Source organism: Engraulis encrasicolus, chromosome 6 (assembly GCF_034702125.1).
Source record: "Engraulis encrasicolus isolate BLACKSEA-1 chromosome 6, IST_EnEncr_1.0, whole genome shotgun sequence".
Classification (NCBI taxonomy): domain Eukaryota; kingdom Metazoa; phylum Chordata; class Actinopteri; order Clupeiformes; family Engraulidae; genus Engraulis; species Engraulis encrasicolus.
In genome coordinates this window covers 11,690,216-11,715,453 of record NC_085862.1, presented here as the reverse complement: position 1 = coordinate 11,715,453, position 25,238 = coordinate 11,690,216, and the positions used below count along the sequence as shown (strand labels likewise).

The 25,238-nt window shown below is 40.9% G+C and overlaps 1 protein-coding gene across 1 annotated transcript in view; it reads left to right on the top strand.

Annotated features, from left to right (window-relative positions):
• The first annotated feature begins 408 nt into the window (after window positions 1–408).
• Window positions 409–25,238, top strand: part of heatr6 (HEAT repeat containing 6) — a 43,669-nt gene continuing 18,839 nt past the window's right edge. Inside the window, exons 1-13 of the mRNA XM_063200619.1 lie at window positions 409–705; window positions 1,560–1,667; window positions 3,992–4,132; window positions 4,542–4,657; window positions 4,992–5,106; window positions 6,040–6,141; window positions 6,454–6,594; window positions 6,876–7,138; window positions 9,082–9,259; window positions 12,284–12,490; window positions 14,531–14,630; window positions 23,209–23,594; window positions 24,504–24,626. Of these exons, the coding sequence (XP_063056689.1) occupies window positions 529–705; window positions 1,560–1,667; window positions 3,992–4,132; window positions 4,542–4,657; window positions 4,992–5,106; window positions 6,040–6,141; window positions 6,454–6,594; window positions 6,876–7,138; window positions 9,082–9,259; window positions 12,284–12,490; window positions 14,531–14,630; window positions 23,209–23,594; window positions 24,504–24,626 (2,157 nt within the window). The 5' untranslated portion in view covers window positions 409–528. The remainder of the gene's footprint in view (window positions 706–1,559; window positions 1,668–3,991; window positions 4,133–4,541; window positions 4,658–4,991; window positions 5,107–6,039; window positions 6,142–6,453; window positions 6,595–6,875; window positions 7,139–9,081; window positions 9,260–12,283; window positions 12,491–14,530; window positions 14,631–23,208; window positions 23,595–24,503; window positions 24,627–25,238) is intronic.

The window sequence follows — 25,238 nt, the reverse complement described above, 5'->3', positions numbered from 1 at the left end:
CAAAATATCTGAGACACACTGTCATTTTAGTGTGGGAAGTTTCATGGCTCAAATGGACCAGCCTGTTGTGTCTCAGATAGGCTATTTTGTCCAACCCCTGTCATATCCCCCTGTATCACCACCATGTCTGGTTAAAAATTGTGCGTGACGTAATATCAGAATTGAACTATTTACTATTGCACAATCAATCACTTTTCCAAGATGAGCCGAAAAACACCCATGACACAATTTGCACCAACGTTAACGTGTTATCTTGCGTCTAAAAGAATAGCTTTCCAAGTAGGTGCGCGTCTCCCCGTTGACTAGATTACGTGATAAAGCTTGAGTAAGATTTCCGTACTTTTATTTTGAAAACAATAACTCGAGCGGCCGCTATGTTGACATTTATTTTATTGCGGTGAACTTCACACTGCGGAAAAGACCACGCATGATCTTCGAGGAGTGGTTTACTTCAAATGCGATAGAACTATCAGAGTGATGCGATAAGTTAACGTTAACAACAGTTAGATCTGTGAATGACATCTGGACATGGACATGGACGATACGGAGTACAACGCACCTGGCATGCGTTTTGGTAGCTATTATAATAAACTATGCTCGCTAACGCCATCAGACCCAAGCTTCAAAACAGAGATCAACCTCTTGCTGGATGAACTTATTTCCGAAAACTACAGTAACAGCACGACAAAAGACGGCGACATGCAGGTACAGACAATGGAATGAATGGTATAGGTTTATTGTCAAACGTGTACAGACTAGTTTTTGATACTGTCCAAGTGCACTGCCCCATTGACATGAATGACCATTTTGAAAACTTTTGAGGTGCCAGTTGTGCGCTAAGGTTCTCAATTTTCTCAGATGGCAAACTGTCCATTCTTTATGGCAGAATGACTGTTAGGCTTATAATATCTGAACTGAAGCTTATGTCAGGTTGACTTTTGGACTGTTGGCATGCCCACACAATGTCCTATTTGCAACTTCAAAGATGGTGAGTGTCAAGTTTACAGTATTTTCACTAGTTAATGAGGTCATCGTTCCTTGCATATTTAGGAAAGTACAGTGCATTTGTGACAATGTGTCCCCTTAACATCAGTGATTCACCATCAGGGATGGTGTTCTTTCATCATAGGTAGGCCTTGTTGACTGTTCTTCCAATGCCGGCAGAAATGACTTGGTCCCAGGCCTTTTGACATTTGTCCCCATACTTTCTGGTGTATTGTAAGCAAACAGATTTGTGGCATTTTTTCCCTATTGCTTTCTTCTGGTAGCCCCATACACTCCAATTTTCCTAAGTGGCTCCTTACTGTACAGCTTGAAACAATATTCATGTTGTCCTAGGTCACCTTAGGTTATTTTTTCATTGGCCTTTGCCTCGTAAACAGTTTTCCTTGCAATTGCGGCTGAAATTGCATTTGCTCTACCTTATATGACTTGATTCAAACAGAATCCCTCATCTCACACTTTTGAATTTCAAAAGTGCCAATTGGCATTCTTAATTTTTTGACACTTTGTAATTTGATTTTCTGCATTTAATTTCTTGTATTTTTACTTCATTATAGGATGTCTGCAGACTGCTGTTGAAAGCAAGTCAGTTGATTCCGTTCAGCCTGGAGCACCTCGTTCTTAAGCTTTGCCAACTTGTTATTCAACTACTCAATCAATTACAGGTACACACACACACACACACACACACACACACACACACACACACACACACACACACACACACACACACACACACACAGATTGCAATAGAGATACACCGACTAATCAGCCGCCAATCATAAATAACAGCTACAGATGAGGGAGGGCGTAGACGGTAACTCCACGCTCTTTGACAGAGAGTATTCAGAGCACAACTTTCTCACATGTTGTGCTCTGAAGTAGGCTGCCTGAGGTTTTTTTGTGTCCCTATTTGAGTTTTTAATAATTCAGTGTCTAATCAATCTCAAATAGTTTAATGTTATGCAGTAATTTGTTTGACATATCAATGAATAATACCGTGACTACATGATCCAAACTCATACAGATACTTTGAAGTCCTTCTCCTCAGTTTCACTGTTGGCATTGTTACTGTACTTTGCCTTTGTAGGCCAATATAGTTGCATGGACATTGCGAGTGGAAACTGCTACTTTGAATTTCTAGCCTGGTCCTGACCATCCCATAATACTACAATTTCATTTCATATTCATGGTCTGGAGGTTGTTTGATCTGACGCGATTGCAGGAACCGGGAAGGACATTTTTGTCTATCTTTGGCGATGTAGGACCGTTTAACAGACAGGTACCAGACGTAGTGCGGAGCCAAGTCTCTTGGCGGAAGTACGTAGGATGGTGTGCGAGGCTAGGAGATTTCATCAGTGTAAGAAATGGCACTTTTCTCAAGTTCTCACAAAGAACAAGCCTCTACACCTGTTTTGTCCCCTTTCATACGACAGCATTGTGCACATTAGAGAGCCACTTCATGATTTGTACCTAAGGTCTGTTTCCAACGGTTCGGTACAAACACATTATACCGTTACAGGCCTAGTAATCGGTGATCAGGCCAAAAAAAAGCAGCAGATCACGGCATATCTTATTCCAATACCTGTATAGTCCCTGGCAGAAGTTCTTTCACCTATCCATGTTGTTGGAACAACAGCTTATAACTAGGGCTGGGGCATTAATGCATTCATTTAGATTAATTAATCACACGATTTGATTAATGAATTAACACGATTAAAAAAACGAATCGCACTATAATGCAGCTATATAGTTCTGGAGTAGACCAGTGGAGGGCAGTATTATGTCTTATGGCAAACAGCCAGCTGAAATTGAGAAGAGTTCTCTCTTCCTTTAAAAATGAACGATATTTTTAGTTTAAGCTTATTTATTGTCATTATTCAAAATCCATGTGAAAAAATATAATTTTCACTGTTTGCACGTCAGATATTTACATGCGATTAATTCGATTAATTAATTTCAAAGCGTATAGATTAATTCGATTAAAAAATGTAATCGAGTCCCAGCCCTGCTAATATGTCTTTCAATGAATCAATTGGCTTCAGAAATCGCTTTTTAAAATGGATTAAATATGATTAAAATGAGCAATTTCCTGGAAAAATATATATATTTAAGATGAATTTCAGATCAATTTTTACATAAGGGACAAGACTTCTGTCAAGGCTGGTAGCATGTGATGGCGATGCACTGCTGACCGATTACTCGCATGCTCCTCAGAGTTTTTGTTTGTTTGTTTGTCAGTTGGTGTTGATAAAATAAACCAAGGCAGCAGAGTACTGTCTGAAAGCGGCTTGCAGTAGTACATTCCCAGGTTGTCTTCCAGCTGGTGTGCCAGGTCACTTACTCACAAGGGGGATGTGCGTGAGTGACCTGGCACACCAGCTGGAATTCACTGGAACTGCATACAAGGCACAGAAATTGTACTAATAGGTGCAGGTTTATTAACAGGTGCGCAAATAAATAATAAAAGTGAATAAACAAAAAACAACTACAAACGAAACCGAAGCAGAGGGTTGTTTGACAGTGATGAGCACAATACAAAAAGACTTTTAAATACCAAGGGTCAGTACAGCAGCAACCAACAAAGTACCAACCTCACATACATCCTTGCTCCTCCATCTCTCTGTCAAGATTGAGAGAACTCCTAGCCAGGCTGCGCCCTCCTAGTGACGCAGCACCTTCGGCGGCGTTGCTTCAGATCGAATCTCGATTGCAAGTCTATGATAATCAGGCAACTAAACTCCACCCTTTTAAATCAGTCATCTAGTTTGCTCCATCATTACTATTGCGGGTAAATTAGCTTCACTATAACAGAAAAGGTAAACAGCAACAAAAATACATTAATCACAAAATCACATCATTATACTAGCATTATGAATTGTTTTGCACATAAGATTTTTTGTTTAATTGTTTTTATTGTTTTTTCATTTATTCATGAGCTGACGTGCTGTGTTTTTTGTTATTTGTTTGTTTGTTTTACATCTTGAAGGTATTTCTGGATGCTCAGAGCCACAACTGTATCGTGTCCTACTACATCCAGGCCCTGCATGCTTGCAGCTCGTGGACGCACGCTGACATCCTTTTGGCACTTTCACTGTTAGTCAGTGGCAATGTGACAAATTTTCAGCAGGTGGGATTTGCTTGGTTTTTTTTTGTTTTTTTTTCTCCCTTTTTTAAAATTACGTTTGCTTGAGTGCTGCATTCAGAAATGCTAAGCTTTCTAATGTGATATGTAGTGATTATTTAATCATTAGCCATTTTTTATCTTTGCATTCAAGTACATTTTTCAAAGAAACCAGATACATATATGGTACATGTTTTGGTACATGTCATTTATCAAGTTAACTGCCTGTTATTTCACATTATCATTTAGTTAACTGCCCTATAATTGTATATGTGATCCAACCATCCCTGCCTACCTGATCCAACCTTCGTTTTGCCTCCAGCGACAATTGTCACATGATCTCAAAAAGTTGCTATTGTTTTACAATATTGTACAACATCCCAAAATTGAATTTCTCCAACATCCATTCTTTCAGCATCTTCCAAGTCTCTTTGACCCGAAAGGAATTCTAATGACGTACAGCGCATCGAGTCAACCAGACCTGGAGTTGCGCTGTGCTGCCATCCACTGCATGGCCAGTCTGTGCCTTGGGTGAGGAATATTGTCATCAATTGTATTTGGCAAAAATAATGATGTGAACATTTTCAGATAAATAATTCTTATTGGTTCCCTTTTATTTAATAACTCCATAGGTAACCGCACAGTTTTTTTTTGGTCTTATTGTCTTGAAAATATGACTTCAGACAAGTTTGGCTTTGTAATAATGTTACAAATATAGCCTTCTGATAGCTTGTCTTGGAAAAGTAGAAATCCCTTTGCGGACCACCTGAGCTCTGTCACGGACCACTAGTGGTCCTCGGACCACACTTTGAGAATCACTGCTTTAAAATAACAGAATTCTTTCTTTTTTCCATGATTTTGACAGGGCTCCTGGGCAGGCATGTCTTGAACAGCCTTATCGTGAAATATGTTTCAGGGCATTTTTGCAGACACTGCAGTCTCTCAAACCCCAACGAGCTGAAGAGCTTGTCTTCTGCACAGTAAGTTTTTTTTCCCTTTCTGGACAGCCTGATATCCCCCACTAACTAAGGAGTCATAACTCATTCTTTAAAGGTGCACTGTGTAGGATGGTGGCCAGAGTAGGTATTGCAACTATGCCACTCATTAAGCGGGCTTGTTGAAACTGTGCTGCCTATTGCCAAATTTGATCTTTTCTTGAAGTAATAAACTAATTATTTAGGGGGATGACCAAAGTACAGTAATACAGCTAGAAATGTCTTATTTCTGGACATTCAAAATGGTGAGCATGGAGAAGATCCACCTTTTCATGAATGAGAAGTGCAATTTTCCCACTCATTATGAAAACTTTGAATTTGATGATGGTGGTGAGTACTCATGGAAAAGGTAACATTTGTGAATGTGCAGCATGACTTCTGTAAATGTTCTTTCAAAGGGAGGTACCGCGCCTTTTCTCTTGATGCCGGGTGGGTGCGTAGGTTCCAACAGGTAAACTATAGGATCAAGTAAGGGGAACTCGCACACCTTGTATGCCGATGCAATAGTGTCCTTTTATTGCATGTTTCGAAAATAAAAAAGTGCTACCCAAGTGAACAGTGCAAACGTTTCGGTCCCATTCAGACCATCATCAGTGCAAAAGATGAAAAGGACACTATTGCATCGGCATACAAGGTGTGCGAGTTCCCCTTACTTGATCCTACAGCATGACTTCTGGAAATAAACTATATAAATATTACACAGTGTACCTTTTAAGTCATTTTTGGGAGGGTATTCACGACATCCAGTATCATGGACATCCAGTATTGTCGCGAGTTGTTTTGAGTCACTGTCCGAACATAATTTTGTAGGTCGGGCAGGGGCAGATTGGATTTTCTGATGGCTCGGGTTGGGGTGAGTGTTAAATCACATGTGTTAATATCCAAAATTGTTTTGTTTTATTTGATTCCCCCCCCCAGTTGGTGCAGAATGCACTGAAAGGCATGCAACATTTCCTAAATGGAGTGAAGTGGAAGCCCCAACATGGGGAAGACCTGGGAAGTCTCCTCGCTGTACTTAAGGTGCTGCATATAACAACAAATGTACATCTTGGCTTCTGTACTGTAAACTAGATGGTGAAATGTTTGGTGTAGGCCGGCCCCCACAAACACCCCTTCCCACCAACCCAGACTTGCTCAACAACACACACACACACACACACACACACGCACACACAAACACAAAAACACACAGACCACCCCTCACAAACACATCACAGGCTAACAACTAATTTCAGTGCATGTTTTGCTGTTAAGTTAATATTATTCATAGGCATGTGACAAATAAACATCCTTGTAATCCTTGTATTGGTTGTTTTTTTTCTTGTCATACAGAAATGCATGTTCCATGGGCTACAGGGCATGCCTGCGGAGATGCCCAAAGTGCTTTACCCTGCCCCTTTACCTCAGTATGATGTTCCCATGACGGCGCCACCGAAAGTTTCAGAGGAGACTGCACCAGCAAGATCAGCTGGGGTATGAACACTGAAAACTCTTATATAATATAATATAATGTAATGTAATATAAAATAATATAATATAATATAATGTAATGTAATGTAATCTGGAAATAAACTACTGAAAATATGACACAGTTGTTATTAGAATTTCTGGCTTTATTCTTTTTTCGGAAAATTTCCAGGCTATCTGTTTTTTTCCTTTTATGTGTCCCTAATACTTAAAATATATTATATATATTTTAGCAATGCTCCTTCGTAGTCCACCAATGTCCAACTGATATGCCTTTTCTCTGACAGAGCAAGAAGAAAAAGCCTCGTGGCAGCGCTAAGAAGGCGGAAACGGAGGGAAGACGAGTGGAGAAGAAGAACACTGGAGACGAACCCGAGAAGCTGAGACAAGGTGGTTGTCATGGAAATCTGAGAGAAGATAAGGACAGCTGGTCTCTCAAGCCACATCACCCACAAATGCTGCTCGGGGGCAACCCATTCTGCCAACCCTCTTGGAGAAGTTCAGAGTCAGAGTTCTCTGACACTGAAGGAGGCTTTAACGCAAAACTAAGGTTAGTCATAGTCGTTTTCATGTCATGGGTAAGAGGTTAAGGCGTCTGACTTGCAGCCCAAAGGTTGCCGGTTTGACTCCCGACCCGCCAGGTTGGTGGGGGGGGGAGTAATTAACCAGTGCTCTCCCCCCATCCATTCCGCATGATACCGTCCCACCGCACTGCTCCCTTGGGGCGCTATTGGGGGCTGCCCCTTGCACTGGTGAGGCATAAATGCAATTTCGTTGTGTGCAGTGTACAGTGAACACTTGTGTGCTGTGGAGTGCTGTGTCACAATGACGATGGGAGTTGGAGTTTCCCAGTTGGGCTTTCACTTTCACTTCCGCGCCTAATTTGCTCATGTCAAGCCGAAGTGTTTTATTGTATCAGTGTTTGGTGATTGTTCATTGCCCATTCACAAGTGTAATGCAAACATTACATTACATTACACTTAGCTGACGCTTTCATTTTATTCAAAGCGACTTACAGTTATTATTTGTCAGGGTATTGGTTACAGTCCCTGGAGCAATGTGGGGTTAGGTGCCTTGCTCAAGGGCACTTCAGCCATGGATGGAGATGTAGAGAGAGGTCAGGGGGGATTCGAACCTGCAACCCCCAGATTGAAAGACCAACTCTCTAACCACTTGGCCACGGCTGCCCCACAGCTTCAACAAGTGCCCCACAGCTTCAACAAGTGCTCTACTATCATTCCCACTGCCTTAGTTGTGCGATAACCAAACTAAACGGGTGATGTAAGAAACGTGTGAAACAGGTTGGTTAGATTTCACTCTGTCCAGTTTAAACTATATTGATCGGTAATCAAGCCTTTTTTTTCTACCCCGGGCGGTTCAGTGCTTACCTCTGGACCATTTCAATCTATTCAGTCCATGTCTACAACTTAAATTGCAAAACCAAAAAAAACCTGGAAAAATCAGTGTGACCCCAAACTTTTGAATGGTACTGTACTTGCAGTAGTGTACTGCAGAAATATGAAATCCACCCTAGTTTTCATAGACATGTCACTGACTGATGCAACTTTTCGGAAGATCATGCCTAGCGGACAGCCTGGGAAATCCCAAGCTGCTTTGCTTTTTACGACCGTTGCAATCTAACCACCAAAAATGGTCAGATAGCAGGGAGGAGAGGAACGGCGATGGTGCAGACTATGTGGGGAAAAAAGGAAGCTTGTAGTTAAGAACAGATATGGACAAGCCCATAGACGACCATGCTAAAGCCAGTTGAGGTAAATCTAAATTAGTCAAATGGGTGAGTGCCACTCTATTGCAGACAATTCTGAAAAGGTTCCAAATGTTCATGACCGTGGGTAATCGCAAACCACACCTTTTTCTACCAGATATGCTAGACATTATCTGTGTCAAAGGCTTCATGAGCCTCTATTGTTGTGTGAAACACTGAGGTCAATGGGATTAGCCTAACTCTAAAGGGCAGATTATAGTTCAGCAACACTGTTGATGTTATAGATCTGCGCACGAGGTCTCATGTCGTTAGCCACATTTGGCTACATAGCTACAAGGCTACAGTACAGTAGTCAGACTGCGGCATTGTGCCGCGAGTGCTAAACTGATGTATTGTTTGTTTGTTACTTACTAATTCAGTCATTGTAGCTTCATTTATTTACACACACTAGAAAGGAAGCGTTCGTATTTCACAGAATATTGACAGTTTGGCTCTCGTAAACTACTGGAGAACTGTGCTGCCACGAGAACACGGAAGTAGCGAGACGACCAATCACAGCGCCTTTTCTCTGCGACCTTCGCAACCGTCTGACGTGTAGTCAGGATTTTCTTGAGGCGCGCGACGACGGTTGCAGAGCCTCTGCGCGGGGGGCGTGGTCACGCACAGACGGTTGCACAGGCTCTGCAACCGTCAGCGCCAATAAGTATAAATTGGCCTTAACTTCCATGGCTGTGCGGTGCCCTGATCTATACGTTTGTGTCTTGTAGGCTATACCAGATGCGCATACGCCAGGGCTCTCTTCACTGTTTCCTGTCTCTGATAAAGTGTGTGGACAAACGTCTTCTGTTTGGTTACTGGTCTGCATTCGTTCCTGGTGCCCCTTCCATTGGTGGACCCCCATCCCTCTCACTACTTACAGTTGCTCTGAAAGACCCATCACCAAAGGTGAGTGAATGGTTCATCAGATATCCCCATGGGGACAATAAAGGTGTCTGTCTCTCTGTCTGTCTATTTATCTATCTCTACAGTGCCCATAAAACGTCTACACACCCCTGTTAAAATGCCAGATGTTTTTGACAGACAATGACAGACAAATCATTTTTAAAAAATTCCACTTAAATGATTCTATACAATGCACATGAAAAGCAAACTTTTGCACTCTGTGAGTGTACTGGACTGTTGGGAGACCCTTATTTTGACATGGGGCATGTATCCTGTCACCTATGAAATCATATGTCCACTATTTAGCACATTTAAACCTCTTTTCTATGATATGTCCACCATTTAAACCTCTTTTCTGAGTGGAATTGGCTGTCTATGGGCATGTCCATTTCTGTTCTGAAAACCAACTTCAACATCTGTTTTCAAAAATGTGAAACTCACCAAGGGCTTAGTGGAGTTCAGTGGTATTCCCTCACTCATTTCATACGAAACTACGAGTTTTATTTGGAAATTGGTAAGTGAAAAGGGAAAGGGATTTACAAAATGGTAAATACAGAAACCTTATTTTGTTCCAAAACTTGTTATGGAATACCATTGAACATCAATAACCACTTTGGGAGTTGTACATTAAAAAAAAAAAAGTTTAGGGTAGTTTTTAAGGTACACTGTGTAGGAAATGGTCAAAAAAGGTACTGCAATGCTGCTCTTTGTATATTTACTACAAACCCCAACTCCGGTGAAGTTGGGACGTTTGGTAAACAGTGAATAAAATCAAAATGCTATCATTTTCAAAACATTCAATCTATTCATTAGATGGAGAATAGTGAAAAGACAACATATTAAGTGTTAAAACCGAGAAAAAATATTGTTTTTGGGGACATATGTACTCATTTCTAATTTGATAAATCCAACACGTCTCAAATAAGTTGGGACGGGGATCAGTGAAATTTAGTAAACATCCAAATAAGATAAAACAACAAAGAAGAACATTTCAAAATGAATTGTACTGACGGACAATATAGGTGTCCAGGTATAAGGTCATCACAGAGAGGCTGAGTCACTCAGAATTAAAGATGCAAAGGGAATAATTACCATAGTTATTACATACATTTTTGAATTCCCTTTGATTTACCACGATTGAGTGTATATAAGACATATTTTTGTTACTAAAATCATTGCATAGGTTCATGACATCATGAAATATATATCGGCTGTAGTCTCACTCTAATTCCTGGAGTGCTAGAGCTATTGAAAATTGACCATATTAAGAATGCTTAATGCGTGCAAATGATACAGGGGTGTAACATTCTCCTAAGCACCTGAGCTCACTTGAAATAGACCCAGAAGACATGGGAAACTGTCCTTTGCTTACAGAAGTCGGCAGAGGTTGTAGAAGTCCATTCTTTTTGACAATAATAGAGCATTGCACATCCTGTGCTACAGTGAAAATGGACCATCCAACTTGTGTTAGTGCTAGCTTCAAAAGTCAGCCTCCATGATGGCATGCGGGTGCAGTAGTGCATTGGTTAAGATGTTCTCACTCATCTGTAGAGTTAAATACAGTGCTGAATGGTATAAATGGGTTTTAAACAGCATGAAAAGCCACTCATGCATTATATTTTGAAGGGAGATCTTCGATTACTGCCACATAGTAAGGTCAAATTGCATTCTCTACTATGTTTTAACAGTTTGGCTCCATCATAAGGACCAGCAGGTGATAAAATGGTGGGCTTTTGGTCAAGAACTGTCACACTGTAAGCACTACAGAAAGGAAAACATTGCAAAAACATGACAAGGAATATACCCACCATTTAAGCTGGTGAAATCATGTCCAAGATAGGAATTAACACTGTTTTTTATATAAATTCATCAATCGGTTAATGTATTTAACTGTTAAGTGTTGTCTTTTGTTTTGTTTTTAGTCTTCCTCGACATTTGCTGCCATTTATTGTCCCCGTCCCAACTCTTTTGAGACGTGTTGGATTTATAAAATTAGAAATGAGTACATATGTCCCCCAAAACAATATTTGTTCTCGGTTTTAACACTTAATATGTTGTCTTTTCACTATTCTCCATCTAATGAATAGATTGAATGTTTTGAAAGTGATAGCATTTTGATTTTATTCACTGTTTACCAAACGTCCCAACTTCATCGGAGTTGGGGTTTGTAGTATGATTAACGAATAGTAAGTTTTGCAGCTAAAAATGCCTATTTCTGGAAATTCAAAATTGGCGGGCCATGGTGAAGACCCCCTTTCATGTATGAAAAGTGCAATTTTCCCAGTCATAATGAATGCTTAGAATTTGATGGTGGTGGTAAGTATTCATGAAAAAGGTAACGTTAGTGAATGGGTAGCATGAATTCTGGAAATAAACAACTAAAAATCTTGCACAGTGTACCTTTTTAAGGACAGAAATTTTGAAAAAATATCCCAATCAGCCAAATAATGGAAATGCAAATATGTTTAAAAAACAGTGAGGACCACTGTATAGCATTGACAACTCAGGGAAGTGGCTAAATGAGGTAAACAGTAGGCATATCCTTTAAGATGATGATTACTCATAAGCAGACAATTGATTGGATTTGGCTATGGGGGTAGAGGCCTTTGTGTTGGCAGGAGAGGAATTGATGGCTATTGAAAGAGGACCGCATGAAACTCAATATTCATGAGAGACAGACTCCTGAAACAGACATACATCATACAAGACTCCTACTCTTACACATTTTGTAGTGTAAGCACATTATTTCTTAATACTTTTTCATTTTGATGCAACCAACATTTATGTTTACAAGTCTTTGCCAGATGCATTATTTTCTGTCAAAGTCTGAAGGTTTTCCAAAATGGGAATTTGGCAAGGTTATGTCAAGGTGTAGCTGACATCCGCAAGACGTCTAAAAGGCCCCTCGGCCTCTAAAGGGCTATTGAAAAAAGATGTTGAATGTTGCACGATTATTTCTAAACACATTCAATATCATGCGGGACTGAACATCTGCATTTAGGTTGTTGCTTTTTTCTGTCACTATAGGTGCGTGCCGGATCACTTCAGGTGTTATCAGCTTTTCTGGAAGGATCGCGACTCTTTTTGTCTGCAGCAGAAGACATCAACACTCCTCGCCAGGCCTTTACGTCCTTCTCTGCAACTCTTGCATTCAGTCTACGAGAGCTGCATCGTAGTTTGTTGCTTGCATTGATGGCAGAATCTTCACCGCAAACCCTTACTCAAGTTATAAAGGTAAAAGTATTTCATTTATTTTATTTTTATTTTACCTTTGTTTAACCAGTAAAGGTCCCTTTGAGTCACAGTGACTCTTCTTCCATTGAGTCCCAGCCAATAGGCAGCAAGTTAATCATTTTCAATTAGAGAAAATTAGATTATTTTTTGCCCACTCCTAACTGCCACCCACATGCTGAATTGTTATTGGCAGCTCAGTAATGACTCCAATAGCTTTACATTAGATCTCCTATCTGGACAGTAGCCTAATTCGATCCATCCTGACTGCTCTGCATGATCCGTGAAATAACATCTTTTAAACTGGTTTTGTATCTGTGGTGTGTTGTGTCCTCGAGGGGATCAAACACCCCATGGCGGTCTTGATTTTCATTTTTGTGCTCTTGAAAAGGTCTTAAATTTGATTAAAGATTCAAGATTTTTATGTGATGTGTTTAAACCTGGGGACACCCTGTACGAAAACACAGGAGAGAGGACAAAATTATGAAGACACTGTAGATAAAAACAGGCAACAACAAACACTAAAGACACCATGTCAAAGGAACACGACTAAAATAAGATAAATCTCATAAACATAACAAAGCATCATCACCCTCAACATTCATACATCAGTTTCAATACCGCCCAGTACCCGCATGAGTGCTGCTGGTGTTTGAGAGCCATTTTGATTGATGGAATCATTTCTCACTTCATACAGTATCGGTAGCGCTGGGCTAGGGGACTAATTCTATAGTCCAGCGGTATCGTACTGTGACTCCCATTTCCGGACTGTTGTAGTTGACGAGGGGACAGGGACGGACTGTGCAGGAAGACCTCCGTCACAGTGGTGCAGTGACCCGGCTTGGTAGTAGGTTTAAGGGGGAGAGTGTAATGGAGGCTAACTAGCAGAGTTGGTGTGGAACGTTAGTAAACCTCCCTCCCAAAGCCTCATACAGTATCGGTAGCGCTGGGCTAGGGGACTAATTCTATAGTCCAGCAGTATCGTCAGAGATTCTTTAAGTATATAGAGATATGCCAATGTAATGGGTTGCTATGGACACCTAACATGACCAGGTTCCGGTCTGCCTAAAGGGGCGTGTCATAATACTCCCCCTTGCAATGGGGCACCTAAGTCTCCACCCCTTCTGGGCGGCTTGTGGGGCTGGGAACGGAAAAACTTTTGACTGGGCTGTAATGGACTGATCAAAGCTATTTTCCGACCCACCTCGCATTTCCCCTTCGATCACACATATGCTGTGCCTCAGAATTAATAACAACCAATGGTGTGCTTACTGACTTCACTTGGCAAGCGATTTTTGAGTTGTGTGTGTGCAAAAATATGTAATTATTTGGACTACACAACAGACGTCGCATGTCCGACGTGCAGCCACTTAAGCCACGGTGCAGCGGTAGGGTTGGCTGTGCCTCGGTTCACGTCAGATATGCGAGGCGCATGTGTAGTCTCCAACACAGTTTTGCACAAAAGCTAAAATAACGTTTCTTGCGTGCCGAAAATGAGTGGTCTTACGACGCAAATCCAAACCTTTCAAATTCACTGTCATCATATGTGAAATCCGGAGCACATGCCAAACGGGATGAGGATTTAGCTTGACTCGCTCCATTAACTCGCATTCAAAATTTTGCGAGCTCCAGCCCCATAGATCGGAAGTAGAAGGGCGTGACTTAGGTGCCCCATAATAGAACCCGGAAACAATGGGCCAATGGAACCTCTCTCTCTCTCTACTCTCTCTGGTATCGTACTGTGACTCCCAATTCCGGACTGTTGTAGTTGACGAGGGGACAGGTTCACGTCCCTGAGGGGCATGGACTGTGCAGAAAGACCTCCGTCACATATGCACATTTTGAAAATGATCTGTGTGTATTGACATATTTTTCACAATGTTACTTTTCAGAAGGGTTTTACTCATTATTTCTGAGCACTGTATGTCACAATGTTACTAGGACAATCCAATGTAAATATGTGCACAACTCAAATGCCCCTTTTATACAATATTCAAATTCTTTCAATTCTTTCGTCTTATGTTGGATATGATTTTCTCACAGTGCCTGGCTCACTTGGTGTGCAACACACCGTACCATCGCCTGCAGCCTGGACTGTTGGGCCCTGTTTGGAAACAAATTCAGCAATACATTCGTCATAGAGGTACGTTTCTCTTCTAACACTTCACTTCATGCGGGTGTCATAGGTATGACATTACAGTGTCGTAACACAGTGTCGTAACACAGTCATGGACGTGCCATAAGCATTATGTTGGGCCAGCTGTGGCCTAGTGGTAAGAGAGTTGGTCTTTCAATCTAGGGGTTGTAGGGTCGAATCCGCCCTGACCTCTCCCTATATCTCCATCCATGGCTGAAGTGCCCCTGAGCAAGCCACCTAACCCCACATTGCTCTAGGGCCTGTAACCAATACCCTGAAAAGTAATAACTTGAAGTCGCTTTGAATAAATGAAAGCGTCAGCTAAGTGCAATGTAATGTAATGTAATGTAATGTAATGTTCATGTCTTGAACATTTTATGACTGTTGCCAGTGGCCCCATAATATACACATTATTACACTACTGTGACAGTGACTTAACATAGGACCTCTAGTAATGCACTAAAACTTGGTCATTGCCAATCTGGTAACAGCAAATTTATAATACCGTGTTGTAACGAGTTGAGTGACATTCGGTTATGGTAATGACCACCCTAACAATGTCGTTTTTGGGTTTTCGGGTCTATAAACCATTTATGACATTGACACTAGCTGTGTATATATGCTGCTGTTTCCCTCCTGCCCGTTAGCGCAACATTAAGTACAGCAGTGTCGCTTCCTGCTGCACTTTCAGATAAACTAAAAATATAAATAAAGCAACAGATACGTCCGTGTCTATCTCCGTTTCAACCATATAACCTGGCCTGATACTAACCACGGTCCCTGGTAACCGTGCGTGACGGGTATTGGAACATTCGAGGTCATTTTAATGTATACACTTCATTCCGATCAAGACTAATCGGCTAATCTTGCAACATGGGTGATATGACTGCACAGATCAGCTCTTATTGTTCCATCACTGTGACTGAGCTACAGTCCCGCTCAAAAGTATTACCACTCATGTGAAATATTGAAATATACCCAATGTGAAGCATCTTAAAGGTGGTGGTGGTACAGGTTAACTGATTTTAAAGTATTTCACCACTTTCTTGTTACGTAGTAGTATAGACATTTAAACCATGATTCATTGTATTTGATTTGTTTCGGTACCACAAAACACAATATCATATAGAAAAAGTGGCAGTTATTCTCTCCCCTTAAAGGGGTATGCCACTATTTTGGGGCTTAATACAGTTAAAATCGTTGGCTGGGGTTTATAAAGGTGGTAAAGTGTCTTATTTTTCATGTTAATCGTTGTCTTGCTTTAAGACAAGTTAAAAGAGGGAATATGTCGCTAAGCTAGTGAAAGTCAATGGATCCGTGTAGCATTGTAGCATGCTACACGGATCCATTGACTTTCACTTGCTTAGCGACATATTCCCCCTTCTAACTTGTCTTAAAGCAAGACAACAGCTTACATGAGAAATAAGACACTTTACCACCTTTATAAACCCCAGTCAACGATTTTAACTGTATTAAGCCCCAAAATAGTGGCATACCCCTTTAACAGGGATTAAAGCAAAAAAAAGTCATCTGACTGAACTTTTTTACCGGTTAGGCACCCCATCGAGTATCACTCCGTAACCCTACGAAAACCAATGTAGCCAGGCTTTGCCCTCATAACGAAACATACACTGGTTTTATGCAAGGAATGGTGCCAGAGCCAGCACTAGGCATAGGCAGACAGGGCAGTCGCCTAGAGCAGAATAGACCTATGTCTTGAGGGCGCCAGTAATACCAAAAAGTGCCACAAAATCAGAACTTCAACCAACATAAAACTTTACACTTCACATTAACAATGAATATACACTCAGTAGGCCTATATACACCCTCAGTATGAATGTACCTGTAGGTACTAGATCAGATGTGCTCAATCAGATGTAGGCCTACAATGCTATGCTTACAGATGCCAATTTCTAAATACAAGAAAAAGGAAAGAGGGAAAGGGGGCAGGCCCAGGCCACCAGATTGACTAGAACTGGCCGAGAATGGAGGGATAATGGATAGCCTATATCAGACTGCAAACATTGAACATGTTTTGGTTATTTCCTCTTATTTCTACCCATTGTTTATGAATTGTTCACAACATTATGCAGAATGGATTCACAATGAGTGTTGCTTCAAAATGGTCTAGCTGATATCACAGAATTATTGACTTGGAATTGCAATGCGTTGATACAGTGATCCCATTATGTTTTTTTGTAGTAGTAGCCTAGTAGTAGGCTATATTTTGTCTTTCCCATCAGAATGGGCAAACACTGTTCTGGTGAAAGCACTGGTGCGCATTGCTTGCAGTATTTCTGACATTTAAAAAATAATGCACTGGTCATAGCAATCAGAGGGAGAAAACTAGTTGTTGGTTATTTTGTATGTTTTTCACTATTCATCCTGTTACAAATAACTTGACGTTGACGTTTACAAACAGGGTGCGGTAGTCTACCTCTTGTGTTCTACCGTTTTGAAAACCTATGGCTACCGGTACTTTTTTGCTTCTCGGTGACAGGCACACCGCTTACCATTGATTTAAAAAACGTCCCCGATTCCTACACGCACCCGTGTTCTCTCCTACAAGCTGACACGACACAAGCAGACACGACACAGTCACAGACATACGTCTATCGAAAGTAACACACTTTCCCAAGCTTGTCGCGTAACTTTCCACTCGAATCAAGGCAAATCACCCACCTATCAGTCTTGAGTGCGCAAATAACTGAACTCAAGCGAAGCGTATAGTCCGAGAAGATGGGCACAGACGTTGAGCCACTCAAAAACAAGCACACACACAACTGTTGCTGCACACTATTCCAGTTAGCAAAAATAGCATCACACAGTAGCCTACAACAAGCCTTGAAAGTGAAACAAACACCGAAACGGCATTTATTGACCATGAGTCCACCCATCAGAACAGTGCTTCCCAGAACAAGACATAAAATATTGGCTCTGCCAGGGATAGCCTCCGTGACCCCTGTAAAATGCAACCCATTTTTAACTTATTTCTTAAATACAGTGAGTCCAATATGTATTTGATTCCTTGCTGATTTTGCCCGTTTGCCCACTAATAAAGACATGATCAGTCTATAAATTTATGATAATATGTATTCAAACATGGAGAGACAGAATATCAAAAAGAAATTCCAGAAAATAACTTAAAATAATATATTTTAATTTATTTGTATTTAATTTAGGGTAATAAGTATTTGACCCCTCTAGCTAAAGAAGATAAAGTGCTTTGTGGCAAAGCCCTAGTTTTCTAGCACTGAGGTTAGATGCTTCTTTTAGTTAATGACAATGTTTGTGCATATAGTAGAAACTATTTTTGCCCATTTCTCTTTGCACATTATCTCTAAAACATTAATAGTTTGTGGCTGTAGCTTGGCAAATGGGAGGTTCAGTTCTCTCCATAGAATTACTATAGGGTTAATATTTGGAGACTGTCTAGGCCACTTCACGACTTTAATATGCTTCTTATTGAGCCACTCCTTCGTTGCTTTGACTGTATGTTGTGTATTATTGTCATGTTGGGAGATCCAACAATGGCCCACCCATCAGTGTAGTGGGTGGAGGGAAGGACGTTTGCACTCAGGACTGCACATTACATGTCTCCCTCCATCCATTCATTGACGATGTGAAGTTGTCCCTGTGCCTTGGCCAGACAAACACCCTCAAACCATAATGATACCACTCTCATGCATGATGGTGAGGAGGGTGTTCTTGGGATCATAGACAGCAGTACTCTTTCTCAAAACACATTGAATTGTGATAAGGCCAAACAGCTTGATTTTGGTTTCATCTGACTACAGCACCTCCTTATCATATCCTAAACCAGTCTGATGTCCGTTGGCAAACCTCAAGTGGGACTGCGCAGGTTCCTTCTGAAGTAGAGTACCATGTGTGCACTACAGGATTTTAAAAACCTCTGTGGCATTAAGTGCTACCACTAGTTTTCTCAGTGATTTTGGTCCCAGTAGCTTTGATATCATTGCCTAGTTCATCCCGTATAGCTCTAGGGTGATTTATTTCTGTTCTCATGATTATCAAATCCCTACAAAAGGTCAATCTTGTATAGAACCCCAGACAGGCTGATGGATAGTTCATTTTGTATTCCTCACATTTTGGAAGAAATGCATCAACAGCTGGGTCATTAATACCCAGTCTCTTTCTTGTGGTTTTGCAGCCCATTTAATCTTTGTTTAGGTCTAAAATCGTGTCCCTGATATAATTTGACCAATCTTTTGGTCTTTCCCATGCTGGTGAGGTTGGAGTGTGACTGATTCACTCATACTATGGACTGATTCTGCTGATTCAATGTGTCTTTTATGCATGTTAGTATGTACAGGTGTCTTTAATTCAGATGACAAGTTGATCGGAAGTGCCCATCTGGTCTGTGGGCCCGGAACTGTAATCAGTTGGCAGGGGATCAAATACTTATTTTGCTCGATGAAATGGAAATAAATTAATATATATTCTCTTCAGTTAATTTCTGGATTTTCTTTTTGATATTCTGTCTCTCCATATTAGAATACATATTATCATAACATTTATTGACTGATCATGTCTTTGTTAGTAGGCAAACCAACAAAATCAGCAAGGGATCAAATACATATTGGACTCACTGTATATATCGGCAATAACAAAGTTAATATGCTATGATTACAGGTGAGACTTTAAATTGTCAGAAAGACAACTAGAGCTAGTTCTACACGTAGCCAGTCAAACGCGCTAAACTTTGAGGATGAAACGCATGGTATTACGCATGGTATATCCTAGCTAGCTGCCAATGATAGCCGTCCCATTGGGGCTATGAATAATGTTAGTAAAAGTCACAATGCTTAAAAGGAAAACCCTTCATGAAAAGGACATCATGCGCAGTCGAAGTAAACTATTCTTTTTTTTCTAACTATCCACCACGGCAGGTGCAATGATAATGGAAACATACGTGTCCTACCTTCTTCCAGCTATGCATTCCATGCATATGCATTATTAGCCCATATTGGAATATCAGTCCAACTCATTTAATGATGGTCATTGCACTTTAAAGACATAGTATTACACTTATTTTCTTTTCTGCCATCAGCAACAATGTTGGCTATTTGTTTTTTTAATCTCTCGCGCTGCGCCGCAACTGATTTGTTGACCGCTCGTGTACTTTTTTTTTTTTTTTTGGAACACTGAAGACGATGGCTCAAAACTACTGAGTGAATCTGTTGTATGACACCACCGGTGGTGGCGTGTATAACTAAATCCGTACACCAAACACACCTTTCCTCCCCTTCTCATGACCAGGAGTGCTCTCGATTTGAGTTCAGTTGGAAAGTAAAAATTGTAAATTAATTGACATGAATTATAAGGACGGAAATCCGTCCAAACGAAAATCCAGTTGACGGAAATCCGTCATAGCGACGGAAAACTTTAATCCCTGCTTTAAAGCAGTGCATGATATCATGTTGGGGACTGGAGACCCAAGATTTTATAGCCTCTCTACCGAGGGGGAGTCCCCAATATGACATCATCACCAAATTATGTTTAAAAATAAATGTTAATACATGGACTGTAACACCATTGTCGCGGTATTTTCCAAGGCAAGTTTAAATGCCGCGTGAGGCAGGTGGAGGAGTGTTTCTGACCATGAAAAGATATACCCACAAATCTTCAGAAATGTGGGGGGTGTACTCACGTCTGTGATGCACTGTACATACAGTGCCCTCCATTATTATTGGCACCCCTGGTTGAGATGTGTTTTTTAGCTTCCAATTATTATTATTTTTCTCTAAATAATATGGGACCTTAATGGAAAAAAAGAGAAAAATCCAACCTTCAATACAAGTGCATTTATTCAGAGGGGAAAAAATCCCACATAAAGAAATAATTATTTGACATCAAATAATGTGTGTCACAATTATTAGCACCCCTGTTGTTAATATTTTGTACAACCCCCTTTTGCCAACAAAACAGCACCTAATCTTCTCCTATAATGTTTCACAAGATGGGAAAAGACAGAAAGAGGGATCTTCAGCCATTCATCTTTGCAGAATCTCTCTAAATCATCCAGAGACCTGGGTCCTCTCCTCTGTACTCTCCTCTTCAGCTCACCCCACAGGTTCTCAATGGGGTTGAGGTCTGGGGACTGAGATGGCCATGGGAGGAGCTTGATTTTGTGTCTGGTGAACCATTTCTGTGTAGATTTGGCCATATGTTTAGGGTCATTGTCTTGCTGAAAGACCCAGTGACGACCCATCTTCAGCTTTTTGGGCAGAGGGCAACAGATTTTTGATTTAAAATGTCCTGGTAATTCAAAGCATTCATGATGCCATGCACCCTAACAAGCTTCCCAGGGCCTTTGGAAGCGAAACAGCCCCACAGCATCACTGACCCACCCCCATACTTCACAGTGGGTATGAGGTGCTTTTCAGCATGCGCATCTTTCGTGGCACGCCAGACCCACTTAGAGTGTTTGTTGCCAAAAAGCTCAATCTTGGTCTCATCTGACCAAAGCACACGGTCCCAGTTGAAGCCCCAATACCGCTGGACGAACTCCAGACGTTTGCGTTTATGATTGTGGGTGAGGAAAGGTTTTCTCCGTGCATGCCTCCCAAACAGCTTGTTGGCGTGTAGACAGCGCCTGTTGGTTGATTTGGAGACTTTGTGACCCCAGGATGCTACCATTTGTTGTAATTCTGTAACAGTGAGCTTTGGAGATATTTTGATTTCTCTTACCATCCTCCTCACTGTGCGTGGTGGCAAAATAAACTTGGGTCCTCGTCCAGGCTTGTTTACCACTGTTCCAGTTGTTTTGAACTTCTTAATTATTCCTCTCACAGTAGATATGGGCAGCTGCAGTTGAGTGGCAATCTTCTTGTAGCCTCTGCCTGACCTGTGAAGGTCGACGCACATCTGCCTCACTTGTATGCTGTGTTCCTTTGTCTTTCCCATGTTTAACCCATTGACGCCGGTTGTTGCGTTACGCAACATTGGCCCTGGCGCCGGTTGTTGCAAAACGCAACATTATTGATTTGTCAATATTTTCAAGACGCATGGGAGATGCAATGCACAATGTTTTGTTCAAATACACAAGAGGTGGGCGTTCTCGATTTTTTAAATATCATGTGGCAAAAAAAAGTTTGATTCGTCGACAAAAATGTCAAACGAAATCAACCATGCTTGCTTCTGCAGACGTGGGGTTGTTTAGCCATTTCACACAGGTAAAAAAGGCTGTGGTTCGCGAGACACGTAGTTACAGCCAACGTGATGTTCAGTGAAAGGTAATGAAGAGATTTTAATCGAGGAAAGGAAATATGATTGAAGACCCTTTGGATAGGGAGCAGGAGTGTGATTTGCCGCGGCCGCATGAAGAGGTGGGCGAGTGGTTTCCAATTAGACAGTCAGATTTCGCCCCCGACGTTGCCAAAAGTTCACTCCGACACTCGGGGCAATTGACGAAGGTGCCAATATCTGAGGAAGCACGTCCTTTAGATATTTCAGAATATTTTCACTGAGGAACTTTCGGATATATGGTGATAGATAGCCTATTGGTGAGGCAGACAACGGTAGACATGCGGATTACAGATGCGCAGGCACACATCCAGCTCAAAGTGAAGCCCCGTCTCAAAATAGGATATGAAATTGCTCATCGGTCTCTGCATAACGTTTGGATGAATGAAACGGCCATACTCGCCGGTGAGATAGCAAGTGGCTGTATCAGAGAAATGTCCCCCGATTTATGACAGAAATGACTGCCTAATAATTATGATAATAATGATTATTATGATTCAGTTATAGTTGGCTAGCCTATTGTAACAGTGGCAATAGTAATAGCCTATAATAAATAGCAGCATGAAGCATTATCCTGAAAGCACATGAAACTTTTTTCGATCATTTGATTATGAGATATGATTTTTTTTAAAGGAATATGTGTTAGTGTTAATGCTGAATGAGCATAATCCCGTGAAAGCAGAGGATTTTACCTTTTAAATGCAATTTGTCCCATGTCCCTATGTGTTCCAGAGGCTGAGATATTGAATTTTTTATAGGAGTTTTCAACCATTTTTTCTTATCTCAAAAAACTCAGGCATTGGGGACCTTTTCTAAAAACTGTCTCAGGCGCCAATGGGTTAAGAGTGGATAAGAGAAATGGCCTCGGTGTCACGTCATAGTTATACCCCAGGGAAACAGGAAGTGATGAATTACTAATTAAATGTTCCTACATACTCTGGTAAACTTTGTAAACTACTGTAGAAATGACAGATATGCTTCAATTATATTTATTTCCTGGGAATTGTTAAGGGTGCCAATAATTGTGGAACAGGTGATTTTGAAAAATAATTATTTTTTAGTCAGGGATTTTTTTTATTTTCCTACAATTCATTTGAGTTGAAGGCTACATTTTCCTACAATTTTCAGTGTGACAGTATTCTTCTGCAATAAACACTGAATTTATTTTAAGGCTTTTAACACATCTCAACCAGGGGTGCCAATAATTATGGAGGGCACTGTATCTAAAAACACCTAGTTTGAATAGCATGCTAGTTTTCCATTTGTTTATTTTTTGCAATGCTGTTTTCTGTCCTGTGCTTCTTTTTTTTTTATTCAGACGTGAATGTACGTGTTTCCAGTCTGACTCTCTTGGGGACAATGGTGTCGGCCCAGGCGCCTCTGCCAGAGATCCAGCAACTTCTTGAACAGCCAGCAAAGACAGCTGGTAATGACGCGGTGGGGGAGTCGATGGCAACATGCGAGGAGCACATGTCTCACAACTGGAGACAGCAGCAGCAGCAGCAGCAGTGTTGTGCACTTGAAGAAGCCCGCCATCATTGGCTCTGCGGGGAGGAAGGAGTGCGCTGGCTACTGAGGCTGTGCGTGTGTCTGGTTACCCAGCCGAGGGAAGGTCAAACAACTCGCCACGAGGGTAGTGATGACAAAAATCACCTTTCTCCCAATCTTCTGGAGCCACCGCCTGTGAAACTGGAAGCACTACAGGTAACGATCAACAACTATTGTTTTATCGTTATTATTGTTATTATTATTGTTATGATTATTATTATTATTATTATTATTTAACCTTTCTTTACAGGATGTGGTCCCATTGAGTTACAATAACTTTTCTGCCAGGTAGTCCAGTCCAAGCCAAGAAGGCGACTTAAAAAGTTATGTTACAGTAAAAAAAAAAGAAACACCAGAGACGAGACAAACCACAGCTACATCACATCTTAACAGGAATAAACACATTAAAAACTGAGTATACACAGGCAACTAAAAAGCAAGGAATGAAATTCAACACAAGTGCAGCGGTTGGTTTATGATTTTAAGAGGACATTACATTACATTGCATTTGGCAGACGCAGACTTGCAGACTATTTTCTAGTTTGCCAGGCTCATGCTGGGTGTTTTTCGTTTTTCTTAATTAGACTTTAAAGTGCTCAGCTTTAAACAAATCCACTGTATGAAGGCTGAAAATATAGAAGCGTATTCAAGCTGTGCTATTTGTAACTAGATAGTATGGTGGGCTTGGTCAGATTGTCTTCAAACTAAAGCTAGAGGTGTCCACACCTGCTTGTAAATTTTGTGTGCAATTCCTGGGCTCGGAAAGTGGCAGTAGCGCCTGAAAACTCCGGCTTAGAGTCACTGGGGGGCATGTGAATTGACATGGAATCACCCCTCAAGTATTGTGTGTGTGTGTGTGTGTGTGTGTGTGTGTGTGTGTGTGTGTGTGTGTGTGTGTGTGTGTGTGTGTGTGTGTGTGTGTGTGTGTGTGTGTGTGTGTGTGTGTGTGTGTGTGTGTGTGTGTGTGTGTGTGTGTGTGTTTCGTATGTGTGTGTGTGTGTTTCGTATGTGTGTGTGTGTGTGTGTGTGTGTGTGTGTGTGTGTGTGTGTGTTTCTTTTTTGCAGGTTTTAGCTCACTTGGTGAAGGGATATTTCAGTCTTCTACAAGATTGGCTTCTTGAGTTGTATCAGGTCAGTGCCTGTTGTCTGAGGGAACAGGATCCGTCTATGCAGCTACACGGAACAAAGGTAATATCTCAATCAATATGATGATGAAAATAATCAAAACTTGTAGGAATACCTGTAATTGAGATCATTTCAGATAAATCTTTTTAAAAAATCTGAGCAGCATATACAAAAGAACTAGTAAGATTTTATACAATGCATGATACAATACAACATACATTTGTATAGTGCATTATCACAACTATGAAGCTGTCTCAAAACTATGTATAGTTCAGTAAAGGAGAACTTTTCAACATAGTGCAGAGGAATTCAAAGGATTTAAACTTCCCTAGTGGAATTTGTTTACATTCAAACTTGTGAATAGTAAAACCTACGGCAAATTAAGATACCACCTAATGTCCAAGCTATAACAAACACTTAAAGATTGATGGTGACAGTAAATATTCATTAAAACGATTCCATTTGTGAGTGGGAGGATAAATTCAGGAAAAAAGCAACGAAAAAAAGCACTTAACAAGACCTTTAAATTAAGAAGGATTGATTGGGTTGGTCATTAATTTTTAAGCTGCTGGATCCTGATTTAGTTTCCCTTTTGATTTGAACCATGTGATTGATGACAATACAATACAATACAATACAATATGTATTTATGTAGTGTGTGATTTCAAGTACACA